At 49.8% G+C, this 14,192-nt stretch overlaps 1 protein-coding gene across 1 annotated transcript in view; it reads right to left on the bottom strand.

Annotated features, from left to right (window-relative positions):
- Positions 1 to 11,114: 11,114 nt before the first annotated feature.
- The window catches only part of PGM2L1 (phosphoglucomutase 2-like 1), a gene marked incomplete at its 5' end in the record, with an annotated part of 23,979 nt that continues 20,901 nt past the window's right edge, over positions 11,115 to 14,192 (bottom strand). Inside the window, one exon of the mRNA XM_010011971.1 lies at positions 11,115 to 11,217. Coding sequence (XP_010010273.1) covers positions 11,115 to 11,217 — 103 coding nt within the window. The remainder of the gene's footprint in view (positions 11,218 to 14,192) is intronic.

The following is a 14,192-nucleotide window of genomic DNA, read 5'->3' as shown; positions in this document are numbered from 1 at the left end:
GGCATCGTCTTGGCCCTCATCGGCATCGTGTTCCTCATGGTGCTCTACCTGAACCGCCGCGGCATCAAGCGTTGGCTCCATAACCTCCGCGAGGCTTGTCGTGACCAGATGGAGGGGTACCACTACCGCTATGAGCAGGACGCTGATCCGCGCTGTGCCAGCGCCGGCACCCCCGGCCTCTGATGGCATCCTCAGTATCCCACCTTCCCTACTCCGGCATCAGTCCACCATGCCACACCTCGACACCTCTGCTCCTGGCATCCTCCTGACCCCATCCCCATCCCTGTCTCCATTCTCATCCCCATCCTCATCCCCATCCCCATTCCCATCCCATCCCGGTCCCCATCCCCATCTCCTTGCCATGGCACCACTGGAAACTAATGTCTGAGGATGAGCCGGCCTCGGGGATGGGTGCTGGGGTGCATTAGAGTGAGGTGCACCCTCCCTGGAGGACTCTGGAGCAGCTCTCCCTGCCCACACTCCAATCAACCCCGTCGCACTGACTCCAGAAGCAGAACTGGATCCATCCCCCCCATCCCAGCACCTGCGGGCAGGGGGAAGCGCATCCGGACCGTCCCTGCTGGATGCCGGCTCACGCAGCCCTGGTGCTCCCGGGAGGATTAGGAGCAGCTTCCCATAGTTTCTCCGGCGGACTGCGGGATGCCACAGTGAGTGTTTGCTTGGCACATCCCGGGAAGCAGCGGGCCATACCTGAAACTGTCCTCCTGGATGTTCCTGGAGCCTGGACTTGACTTTGACCATGTACAGCTCTCTTTCCTATTAGATTTCTATTTGAGAGATGCAAAACTTCACTTCATCTCCTTATGTTCTCCCCTTTTATTTTGCTTCAGACAGAGGAAACGCTCCATCAGCTGCTCCCCCCAGGAAGCAACATCCTTTTCAGAGCCTATTTATCCATTTGATTTTGTTCAATGACATTCCCAGCTCTTCCCATGCAGCTGGGTAGGAAACTCCTCTGGCTGCGTGCATGTTCCCCAGCGCACGCGGGGACAACCCTTCTCTGACTCTAAGATATATCCTAGACCAGTGTCTCAGCACTTTGTAACTTAAATTGAGCCAACCCAAAGCTCTCGACCTACGTCACCTGCCCGTGTTTGCTTTAGAAGCTGTTATGTATCCTAGAGCAAATATATCTAAAGCTGCATCCAGTCCATGGTCTATTTTCTATAGAGCTCCTTGTGATGATTCCTGAATGTCCCCTTGGCTGAGGTGATGCTGATGCTGGAGGAAGGTGCCTGTGGGCTCCTCTGTAGTTTTGCTGCTGCTTGGAAATTCTTTTGCTGGGTTGGTTTGGGGGGCAGGGATGCAGAGAGGTTTTGCACAGCTTGTGTACAGAGCTCAGGCTCTGCTGGTTCTCATCCTCCCCTGGTAGCAGGGCTGGAGCTTAGGAAAATTATCCAGGTAATAGTTTCCTAAAGGAGTTTTTATCTCCTGGGTGGTTTGATGCCTAATTCATGAGATAATGGAGTGATGAGAGATGCTGCAAGAGGCAGCACAGGGCTGCGACCTGCAGCATTCCCAAAGTGAATCCATAGCTTTTGCATCTTAAATTGCTGAATTTGGGTTCTGGGTTGAAAACTGAAGTGTTGCATTTGGATACATCCATGTTTGCCTTTCTCCGTGCTGCGAGGACGATACGGGGAGCCGGGCAAGGGTGAGGATGGAGGCTGCATCCTCGCATCCGTGCTGGACCAGCCCCCGTGTTTGCTGGGTGCTTTGGGATCCTCGATGCAAGGAGCATCAGGAATCTGGTGTGCTGGGTTTGTAAGTGAGGGGTTTGTGGGATTTATGGTCCCTGAGCCCCCGTGTGTGTCTATTCAGCTGCCGGGTGGAAAGCTCTGCTGGGGAAAGCACAATGATTTCTATCCAAGAGGCTCCAGGAAGGATGCGACCTGGTGCAGGAGCCTTTCCATTTTATCCCTTTGCTTTTCCCCCCTTTGCAAGCGAACTTTTCTCCCAGTTTCGAGGTGGGCACGCTGGGAAAAGGGAGCTGGTGCAGAGCCGTGTGTCTGGGCTGTATTCAAGCAGGGGTATGGCAGTGGGAGTCAAAATGAGTGTCCTGGGTGCTCCGTCCTGATCCTGCTGAGCAGGGAGCTGGTTCCCCACCGAGCTCTGTCCCTGTTCCTGGGGAAGCCCCAGGGACGCCCATGGCTCAGCTCATCATAGATCAGTTGCTCCAGCAGAAACCTGTATTTCCTGAGGTTTTCTCCCCATCCTAGGAGCTTGTGGGCTCCGTCCCCACCTCACCACCCCATGCAGTGAGTTATGGGCAGGTTTATAGGGAAGAAATCTCAGCCTACCCCTCATCCTCATCCACTTTCCCACCTCCTCCTTCCATTTCCAACCCCAGGCAGCCAAAACGCAGCCAGAGCAAGAGAAAGGGTGATGGGGTGGGTTTGCACATCTGGCAGCCACATCTGGCAGACCACAGCGTGCTGGGAGCAAACACTGCTGAGCATTGAGGGTCGTCCCGGGCTGCAACTCAACCGGAGCAGCATCAATTCAAGGGCATGATGCTGGGAAATCCTTAAGATTTAACATCTTGCAGTGAGGAGAAGCAGCTGGAGGGGTTCCATAGAAACCCAGACTGGTTTGGGATGAAGGGACCTTAAAGCTGCCCCAGTTCCAACCCCCTGCAATGGGCAAAGACACCTTCCACTAGAGCACATTGCTCCAAGCCCCATCCAACTTGACCTTAAACACTTCCATGGGTTATTATTGCTGGCAGACGGGTGGTTGTTGGACCAGGGATCACAGCATCCGGTGCCTGGGGATAGATAATGGGAAGGAAATTGCCTCCAGGCAGATAGGAAAGTGGCCAAACACAACCAGACCCCAAATCCCTTTGGGAACGGGGGTGGCTGGTGTGGGCAGGTGGTTGCTCCGGCTTTCCCTGGTGCTAAGGGAGGGTTGTGGTGCAGTTTGATCACCGTGGATGAGGACACCCCTTCTTTCTGCATGCTGGGAGCATCGTGGTCCCCATCCTCACTGGGTACACTGAGGTTCATGCACAGACCCTCTCCAGGAAGGCAAAGCCCTGTCACCCCAGTGAAGGCATCATGAGAGTGGTCAGATATGGGTGGTTGAGTGGGCAACCAGCTGTAGGAGCTTAATTCTCATGGCTTGCTAATGTTACTGCTATGCCGTACAGCACATACCCCGTGGATGGCAAATCAGCGGGATTAGGGAGCCTCTGGGTTAGCAAAACCAAGACTCAAAAGGTGCTTTTTGGGTCCCCAAAAGCAGCTGCTGTCATGGTTCCACATGGTCCCTTCCCATGAAGGGGGACGTGAACCTCCCAGTGAGCTGCTGCCTGAATGGAAAGTCATCCTGATGGCTCCTTGAGCCAAACGAAACACAGGATAGAAACAGCACCTGGGATACGGCTCAAGAGAAGGATGCTCAGAGCCCTCTGCAGTGGTTCGTCCCCCAGAAAAGGGGAAAACACCCAAAATACCTATTTAAATGCCCTACATGTGAGATGCTTATAAACCACCAGTGCTTTGCAACCCGTGGTCTTTCAGATCCATTTTTGTCTCCTTATTTCCCAGAGAAAATCCACGCAGGAGGTGAGCAGTGAGATTTAGCTGAGGGGGGGGATGTGGGTGCAGCTGGAGTTGGACCAGGCAACCCTGCCTGCATCCATCCGGCCAGCCCCTGCTCACATCACTATGGGATTTAGGTGCTCGTGGTGCTGGCCCGGGGTGTCCCGGGTGTGTTTCAAGAAGCAGTTTTGCTCAGGCTCAGTGGAAGCTGCTCCGGGCACCCAGAGCTGCAGGAGAGATGCTGAGCATGGTCTCACTTAGTGCAGAAGAGGCCGAAACTCCCAGCGTGGTGATTGCTGCTTGATTTATCGAGTGGAGACAACTGGGCTGAGCATCATCCTTGTCCCTCTTGGTGTAGGGCTGCAGTGCCCTGGAGTTTGGACAGGGAAGGAAACCAGCCTCCTGCTTCCAAACACACAATTAACAACAGTTCATTCTCCCCAAGCAGCTTCACCCCAAGCAGCTTCACACCAGGTTCCTTCATCCTCATCCTCTGTTAACAGGGATTAACTCAAAGACACAGAGGGATAAAAAGCCCCCTCTGCTTTTCATTTAGGAAGAGGAGATGGGAGCTGTTACCTGCACCCACTGGGGAAACCGAGGCACAAAGCAGGGCCCAGCTCTGCCAGCAGGGAAGGGCTTGGGCAGGAAAAGCACAGAACCGGAGTTCAAACCTCAGCAGGGTCACTTAGAACTGGGGGCAGGTTTGAGACCTCCGAGCCTGGGACAGGCCCTGCTCTGTTTGTCCTTCCTGCAGCTCAGAGGGGGCCCCTGCAGCCTGCTAAAAACCCTGGGATTAAAGAGGATCCCTTCTAGGTACCTGGAGTGCTTCTACTGGCCAGGTTGGGATAATGCTGGACGTGGCAGCATCAGGGAGGTGGGGACCTGTCCTAGGGGAGAGAGGACAGAGGGACCCAGACAGGGCGCAGGGTGACAGGTCAAAGCCCCCGGCATGAACAATGGGTGACCCCCTTGTGCCCACAGCCTGGCCTGGGGTGCAGGGACAGGGAGATCAGGGGCCTGCATAGAAGGAGATCCCAGACTGGTTTGGGTTGAAGGGACCTTAAAGCTCCTGCAGCTCCAACCCCTGCCCCGGGCAGGGACACCTTCCACTAGAGCAGGTTGCTCCAAGCCCCTGTGTCCAACCTGCCCTTGAACACTGCCAGGGATGGGGCAGCCACAGCTTCTCTGGGCACCCTGTGCCAGCGCCTCAGCACCCTCACAGGGAAGAGCTTCTGCCCAAGAGCTCATCTCAATCTCCCCTCGGGCAGGTTCAAGCCATTCCCCTTGTCCTGTCCCTACATCCCTTGTCCAAAGCCCCTCTCCAGGTCTCCTGGAGCCCCTTTAGGCCCTGGAGCTGCTCTAAGGTGTCCCCTTGAGGAGCCTTCTCTTCTCCAGCTGCCCCAGCCCAGAGCTGCTCCAGCCCTTGGGTCAGAGATGGGCAGGGCCTGGCCAGGCAGCACCAGGCTGGGATGCTCAAGCAGGGCTGGATTGGAGGTTGCTCCCCCCACCCCAAAGGAGGCTGAACCCCAATCCTCATGCCCTCTCTGCAGCATGGGTCCCCACCATGAGGCTACCTCACCTCTCCTGGGGGGGTTTTGCCCCTGACGTGTTCCTCCCAGTGCCTGGCTCTGGGCAGCCCCACGGGAGCTGGCACAGCACCACTGGGCAGATGGGGAAGGATCTTCCCACTAATCTGGATTATTTCTCACAATAAACCTGCTTTCCCAGCTGTTTTAAGCATGTTTTTGGCACATGGGGACAGGTGGGATTGTGGGATGGGAGAGAAGCTGGCAGAGGTGCAAGTGATGGGTAACACGGGGATAACATGTTGGTGTCCCTGTGCCAGACTCCCATCTTTTGGGACTAGAGCATCCTTGAGGTGGTTTTGGCAGCACATGACCCAACTCATGGGGCTAGGATTATCCATGATCCTTATTCTGGATAGTGAAGTTCTCCCCTATCAAATGCTACTGCAAAATAACTTACGTTGAAGGACTGGTGTCCCAAAGCCCATCTCTCCTCACTCCCTTCCCCATGCAAAGCAGAGCTAGGGTTTGCTGCAGCTCCTACTGGGATAAAACAGCTTCTGGCCATGGATGTCCAGGATGATCCGTATCAGCCAGTTTTGGGGGGTCTCTCAGAGAGCCAGGCTGAGCAGGATCAACCCAGGGAGAGCAGTGCTGGTCCCTCACCCTGCATAAGGATGCACAGGCACCCGCTGAGCCGCTCCATCCTCCCAGCACGTTCCTAAGCACTCGCACTGACATTTACAGATCCCTATTTTTAGATGATGATCATCATCCCTAATTGTTGAAGCTCCACAGCCTCAGAGGGCACAGCCTCAGCTCGATGGAGACACAACCAGTCCCCTCCCTGCAGGTCCTTCACCCTCCTGTGGTTTTACACTGGTGGGACTGGTCCCAGCCTTTGGTCAACGGTGCCATGTTAGAGCTGCTCATCAGTCCACTCACCTTTTGCACAGACCTTCCTGCTCCAAAGTAAGCCCTTGAGAAGGACCTTTCTGTGATGCCCTTTTGGGGAGTTTTCCATGTTCTTCACAAAGAAGAGCCAAAAGTCATCTCTCGAACATGCGAGTAAAGAACCTGCACCCCAAAACCTTGGTGATGCTTCTCTGCAGGGGCACAATGAGCCCCTGAACCCTCTACCCCTTGGAGATGCTGCTCTGCATGAGCAGGATAGACCCATGAGACCCCAGACCCATAGAGATGCTGCTTTCCACCCCTATGGGGCAGGTTTCCATGGCAGGTAACAGCCCTTCCCTCGGAGATGGCCACACCAGCAGCCTCAGAGGGGGTTTCCATACACCACTTCCAGCCATCTGACAGACGGCTCAGCCTTGGGAGAAGAGAGGAGGTGGGCACCACAAGCACCCCAGGAGCTGCTGCTCAGGGGACATGGCTGAATTTGGCTGTACCTCTGGGCTTGTAGATGGTGTTTCTCTCTTGCTCCTCGCCCGTTTCCCTTTAACACTGAGCGTAAGAATCCCACGAAGTCTCCAGCAGAGGGAGAACTTCCAGGACAGAGGGACCAGCAAGAGGATGGTGGGACTCCTCTGGTGGGACTCCCTGGAGCTGAAGCTTCTCCTTTGGATGGGTGCTGCTGTTGGACACAGCATACTGGTGTGAGAGGGGAGATCTCATTCAGTATCATGAGGAGGACTTTAGGGAAGCTTCTTCAGGGAATGCTGCTGCTCCTGAGGCTTCACTGTCAGTGCTCCTCCTACCCCAAGGCAGGAACAGTTACCCATCAGCTCAGCTTCTGGGCCACCAGCCCAGACTAAAGAACACAGAAGAAACATGCAGGATTCCTACTACGAAGAGAAGATTTTATTACTTGTAACACTTCATTGAGCTGAATCCACAGAGCAACACACAGAAATGGTTCAGGAAAGTGCAAATCCTCACTCTGTAGCTGGAGTATCCTAGTTTTACAGAACAGGTACTGGGTAAACAAGAGCACAGATCCAGAACTGCCCAGGATTCTAGACAAGGAGAACGATGCAACTTCAGATACTTCAATCACCTTTGTACAAAGCTACTCTGGAGCAAAGGGGAGGATGGGGAATGTCCTGGGTCTCTCTAACCAACAAGGCATCACCATGCAAAAAGCCCCAACTCTTACTTGGGGAGAGGGCAAAAAGGGGGGAAGACACAATGAAGTGATGACAATATTGGTTTTTAGATTAAAGAGAACATCTGAGTGCTTTCCAAAGCAGACCACATGTTCCACCATGTCCTACAGGACAGAAACCATCATTCCACCTCATGCCTTCTCCCTCAATGCTCTGGTAGTTTCACTTTACTCCCTTTAATAAAACAGAAGGTGAAATCCCCAGTGCTTTGGGAGCCAGAGAAAGCAGGGACACAAAGTGCTTCCCGAGTTCTGCTGCACACCAGGGAGTGACACCAGGAATCTCACCACACAGGTATCCTCCAGCAAGAGCCACGGGAGGTGCTGGAGACCAACCAAGCACCACCCAAGGCAGGTAAAGGAGCCCAGGCAGTGTGTACTGCATGTTGAAACTCACCTCAGCATCCGAAACACTTTAATTCTTGTTCCTAACTTACTCTGTGGATGACACAAATAAGTAGCTCCCCTCCTTAGAAGGAAGAGTTAGGGAAATGAGGAGACCTCCTCAGGCAAGACCCTGGCCCAAGGGAAACCTGGCTCCTTGGAGGTACCTCCTGCTGGGTGCAAGGGAAGTGAAGCAGGACTGACCCATCATGTGGCTGGGCACCAGGACACAAAGCAGGGGCTACAAGACTTTGGGCTATAGCTCAAGCTGTGCCTGAAGCTTCCAGTCAAACTCACCCTGTGTTAAACACGCTCCCTCCTCCTCTTCCACGCAGGAGTTGAGATTCACTCGTGCTGTGGCAGGAAGTATCTTCTAGAGGCGCAGGAGGACACACATGAACAGCACTTGAAGGTATTTAAGCCACACACTGGACACTGTATCACAACTAGAATAAAACATTCAGCTACAAGCTCTGTCCTATAGATGTTCAGCCCCGCCTGGCAGCCCTGTGCTTAGAGATGTCCTGTCCTAGGCCCAACTTCATCACATATCTGAGCGAGACAGAGATTAAACCTGTCACAGCACGAAGGGAAAGGGCAAACCTGAGCCCTCCTAACTTCATCAAATGCTACACCCAAGTCACTGCTGCACAAGCACAGTTAAAGCCCATGACTGGTTGCAGACCAGCCTCTGAAGAGGTGTATTTTAACTGGAAGCTCCTAATAAACAACATCCATACTTTACTTCGATCTGCTATCTGCTTCCTACTCAAGTCTGGAAAGCCTTTGTTCTTATCTGGAAAGTAGTAAAGAATAGCTGACAACTGAAAGAAGGTTGTGCACGAGTCCAACAAACTCCAACACGATGTAGAACAAAGTTAGAAGTAAGAGAATTACAGAACTTCACATAATAGAAGGGAAGCAAGATCAGAGGGAGGAGATAAAGGAGGAGTTCCACAAATGGAACAGTATAAATATATCAAACAGTACAAATACAGTAGGAAAAACAATGGTAGCAGCAGTTTAAAAACAGCAATAGTTATTATACCCTTAAATACATTCAACACGTTGTGCCTGTTGCTGTTCCTGAAGCACTACTAAGTCTCTAACTCACTGTTCAAATCTATGGACAAGAAGAATCCCAGGTACTAAACTCCCTGTATTTGTCTTTATTATTAAAGATATTTAAACTGTGAACAGTTACCAACTGCTAAGAATGCTGACTGGAAAACATAAGCACAATTTGCTTCCATACTGCATTTCTAACACTTGCCTACTGAAAGAAAGCAGATCCTTGGGGGAAGTTGCAGGTTCCTGCTCTTTGTAGGAGCATCAACTCAAGACATAACTCCTAATGCTAACTGCTACAATACACACAGAGCTGGCCTTACACACACACTATGCTTTTTACAGTGTTTACCTTTGTTCAAACCTATGTTCTAAGTCACTTGTTCTCTTCTGTATTACTAAAAGCCTATTTAAGAACAAATCCAAACTGCCCAAGGCTTTACTCTGCTGCCACTGGAAGGAATGATGAATCCTCCTTCAACTTCACTGCAGTTGGGATCCAGATCTGCACCTTTATGTGAAAGCTGAAGCCAAAGCAGCAGTCAGAAACACCTTCGTACCTCCTGACACCTACGAAGCACTGTACAACAACATGAGGATACTTTAAGTGTAAATGCATTCACCCTGTTTCCCCCCCCGCCCATCAGTCAAATGTACAGTCAAGGAAAGAAAACCAACAAAGTTTTTTGGCATTAGATACATCTCACTCCATTGCAGAACGATTTGGAAGCATTTCCTCTGAAAGTAATAAATAAATATCAGTGGCCAACACGAATTTGTGCAACACAGACCTCCTGCAGTACATGTACATTCATATACAGCAAAATACTTCTCCACGGTTATAGTGCAAAGCTGCTGTCAGCATGAAATACCCAACATGGAACCTCTGGTGCTCATTGGAGCTGTGTAGATGTGACACACACAAATCCACTGCACAATCCTGTGGCATCCAGCTGTAAGGGTATAATAAGAGAAAGGACAAATGGAGAGATTTAACAATAGTGGCAAGACAAGAGCTTTAAGTTAAGTGCATCCTAGGTTCTCACATAACCTTTGGTAGAGCCCTTAAGAGTTGAGTTTATCTACTTCTTTTACTGTAAAGCGATAGCAGGGAGATATCCAGAACATACTGACTTTATTCTGGAAGCTTCTATAGCAATTTAGACACATGAGCAAGTATTATTCTCATTTAATCAATACCCAGTTTTCCTTGAAGCATTGCTTCAGTTAAAGTATCTTCCATGGCTTTTCTGAGCCAAAACGTGGCTTTTACTTTCCAAAATCCTAAACATCTCCATGAGAACTTCTGTAGTGGCCTACTTTGGGGGGGAAGAAGGGATTAGTTGTATCACTTTACTCAAGCAAAGGCAGGAAACAGAAGGGAAGTTATTAGAAATATGTTAGAAAAGATGAAGAATAGTATTTGCAACTGCTGTTGTAACAAAAATGAGCTTACAAGGTACGACAGAAAGTAACGGTTTAGTAACTAGAAAAGAAAGTATGATGGTGTCAGGATCTCACCTCCAGGTCCATTCCTTTTTTAATACACAGACAATATGAATTCAAGATATAAACCCCCCAAAAACTCACTAATTGGAATTTTCAGTCAAACTTACTGGATTTCTGACACCTTTAAGATTTAAGGTCTCTCTCTCCCTTGAGAGACATAGGCCAAAAGAAAGTGGTTGCAAAGTAGTTACAATGGGCAATTTAACCAGGGAATGAGTAAGTTTCTACCCCTCTGGAAGCACTGTGTAATTCAAACCCAGCCTGCAAGTGGAACTCTGTGCGTTGCCACTATTGTTACACCGTTGAGTAAATATTTTAAGGTACACACAGGGAAGTTACAGCGCACCAAGAGCACCTTTAACAACAGAAAGTTACTTCAGTAGCTGAAAAAGGTCATATTGAACAACTTGCCTAAACAAGGAATGCAAAGCACTGAACTCTACTTCCACTTGTTGGGAAATGAAGAGCTGTAATGACACCTACACTCTCACACAACAGCTAGGAAGAAACAGGCTTCTTTGTCAGGTTGGAGCAATTGCTTCCTTTAAGTGACTGTCTGATTATAAAATCTTTTCACACAAAAGCTATTTGCTACCTGAAATGAGTTTAAGACAAGATCTAGTGGCTAAGATCTGTCTCAAACCTACGAGGGCAGTTCATTTGCATTGGTGCAGGTTAATTTAGTCTTTTAGTCAAAAGGACAGAAAACCATAGTAACAAATTCCATCCTTTTCTCCTACCTCCTCTCCTTATCCCAGTTTTCCAGCCCTGCCTTTGGTGAAAAGCCTGACAAAAGAATGCTCCTTTATAGAATAAGAGGATAGCTGTTTAACACACACACACACACACACACGTATTAAACTGAGTTGTGTTCTTGGTTCCTTTATGACACAGAGCAGAGGGTCACTGCTCTGAACACCAGGGCCAGGAGATCTAAGCCGAGCGCCAGATCAGTCCGTTCTTATCAGGCTCAAGAAAATTCTCAATCAAAGCTTCAATCAGCTTCTGAAGTTCTTCTTCCAGCACTTTTCTGTCACTAGAAAAGAGAACAAGGTGGTGTCGGAGGTTTGATAAACACCAAGCATCCATCTACAGCATAAAAAGCAGGATCTGATGGTGATGGAGCTGCTGTGTTTCCTATCAGCAACGATATGTAGAGATTCCAACCTACTTGCTTTAACAAACTACTTTTCCATAGGGACTATTGCAATATTAATTTAAACTATTAAAGAACTAAATAATCGCCACTAGAGGGCTCCAGCCTGGCAGAGGGGACACGACAACGAGTAACTGCAAAACCAAACCGAACTGGGCAGACACAGAGTGTAACTGGATTTAAAAGTAAGAAAGAGCTACTAGTAACAGGTAGAAACTCCCTTATTTTCTCCACACAGCATCCAAATGCCCATCTTGGGTGACATGGTCTCGGCTGAGGCATCCCTGCCCATGGCAAGGGGGCTGGAACTAGATGATCTTAAGGTGCTTTCCAAACCAAACCATTCCATGATTCTATGATTTCTGATTGTATTTTGGCTAAAGAGCCATTTAGGAGGATTGAGTAATCAGGCAAAGTGTCATGGATCACAAGAGGACACTGTAATATGCTGATCCTTTCCCTATTTAAATGCCCAGACATTCATTTCAGCAAAACCATCCACATGCACTAATGCATTGCAAAACCCCTTTAAAAACGCATAAGCCTATGCCAGAGGTCTCAGTGAAAGGAGAGGAACTCAGCCTGGTTTTAACAGGGAGTAGGCAAAACAGGCTTATTTACATCTGCTTGCTTCATTTGTGGAACTGGGAATCCAACTTTGCACTTCAGGTCACCACTTCCTTTTAAAGAAACCACCCCAAAATGCTGTGATAAAATTGACTTTCCTGATGTTGAGCTCTTTAGAATAATCAATAAACAGCAAGTCAGAGTATCTGCAGTGCTGTTAGGGAGAGGAATGCCTTTTGAGGTTCCTACGGACCATTTTAGGCCTTGAACCAGGGAAGCTTGAGAGCTTTTCAATTTTGAATCACAGAATCATTTAGGTTGGAAAAGCCCTTTAAGCTCATCCAGTCCAACCATTCCCAGCCCTGCCAAGGCCACCACTGACCCCTGGCACTGAGGCCTCGGCTCCACGGGCTGTGAACACTTGCAGGGACGGTGACTCCAGCCCTGCCCTGGGCAGCCTGTTCCAATGCCTGAGCACCCTCTGGGCAAGGAATTGTTCCTCAGCTCCAGCTAAACCTGCCCTGGGGCAGCTTGAGGCCGTTTCCTCTTGTCCCATCCCTTGTTCCTTGGGAGCAGAGACCAGCCCCCTCCTGGCTCCATCCTCCTGTCAGGCACTTGCAGAGAGCGATCAGGTCCCCCCTGAGCCTTCTCTTCTCCACACTAAACCCCCAGGTCCCTCAGCCCTTCCCCATCACACTCGTGCTCCAGGCCCTGCTCCAGCTCCGGTGCCCTTCTCTGGCCCCACTCCAGCACCTCAATGTCTCTCTTGCAGTGAGGGGCCCAGAACTGACACAGGATTCGAGGTGCAGCCTCACCAGTGCCCAGCACAGGGGGACAGTCCCTGCCCTGGCCCTGCTGCCACACTGGTGCTGATACAGGCCAGGATGCTGGTGGCCATTTCATGTTCCAGGTAATAATGGCCATTAACAATAGGTATTACTAAAATTAAAGGTCAATGTATTTTTCTGACTTACTAGAATGAACAGCAGCAGAAGCTTAAGTGATGCACCAAAACATCCTCCTTGCTTTTGTTTCTCTCTCCACTACTCTTAACACAAGCAAAGGCCAGGCAAGGGCAGTATTTCTAGCATTTCTTTCTTCCCTGTTGGGGTAGCTGTTTGTCTTAAACATATCTTACCTTTTCTTACACCAAATGGTACCTTGCCCACTCCCAGGTCCATGGAAACATGTTCCAACTGAAGTGAGGATTTCCATACCCTTGTAAGAAGTGACTTCACATGCCACACAATCAGAAAGCTCTCCGACTGAATAAATACCAGGTTCTGGCAAGAGCTGCCACTCAGAAAATGGGGATGTAGAACTCCTACCACTTCTCTGACCTGCTGTTATTCCATGGTCAATTCAGAACAACTAAAAGCATGATGCAAAGATGGGCCATACCTGTGTTGATGCCCTTCATGTAGTTCTTCCCTGGGAGGGTGCTGAGGCGCTGGCACAGGGTGCCCAGAGAAGCTGTGGCTGCCCCATCCCTGGCAGTGTTCAAGGCCAGGTTGGACACAGGGGCTTGAAGCAACCTGCTCTAGTGGAAGGTGTCCCTGCCCGGGGCCGGGGTTGGAGCTGGAGGAGCTTTAAGGTCCCTTCCAACACAAACCAGTCTGTGGTTCTATGATTCTATATATAGCAATAAACCATGGTTTAAGGAATACTTCAGCAACCTGTGGAAAACTGTCTAGGCTTGGATTTGTGTATCCCCCCACATGTACATTTTACAAGCAAGGGCAATCTACCACTCACTGTCTATCCACTGACTGCCTTAATCTGACCAAAGCATTCAGCTCAGCCTGAATTCCTGCCAGTAAGTAGAAAGAAATACCAAATCAAAGCCCCCTGTGTATTATTTCTAGTCTCTGTTCGACAGGAATATTGGAATAAGAGCATAAAATGGGGGATGATCTTGCAATTCAGGTTAGGATCCAGCTCAAAAGCTGCTTCTTCCCATTAGCTAGACTGAGAACCTAGGCTCATGCACACTCCTGATTTCAATGGTGCAAACACACCCTGTACTTGCACACTCACCTTTTAAACTGGAAATAGCTTAATCCAGGCAACTGTCAAAAGGGGACAGACCTCTAGTGACTATCCAGTAGCTCAGAGCAACACAGATTCCCAAATGCAACAGGAATCCACTTGGGTTTAAGCAACCTGCCAGCAGCAGCACTTAATCACTTCTTAATTTCAAGTGAATGAGGAATTGGGTTAATAAATGAGTCTCCTCATGCAGCAGATGCTGAAAATTAATTTCTTTGTCTTATTCACTACAGAGGAGA

The sequence above is a fragment of the Nestor notabilis genome, unplaced genomic scaffold (genome assembly GCF_000696875.1).
Source record: "Nestor notabilis isolate BGI_N333 unplaced genomic scaffold, ASM69687v1 scaffold3193, whole genome shotgun sequence".
NCBI lineage: Eukaryota > Metazoa > Chordata > Aves > Psittaciformes > Psittacidae > Nestor > Nestor notabilis.
Note: the sequence above shows the minus strand (reverse complement) of the source record. Positions and strands in the feature narration are given on the sequence as shown.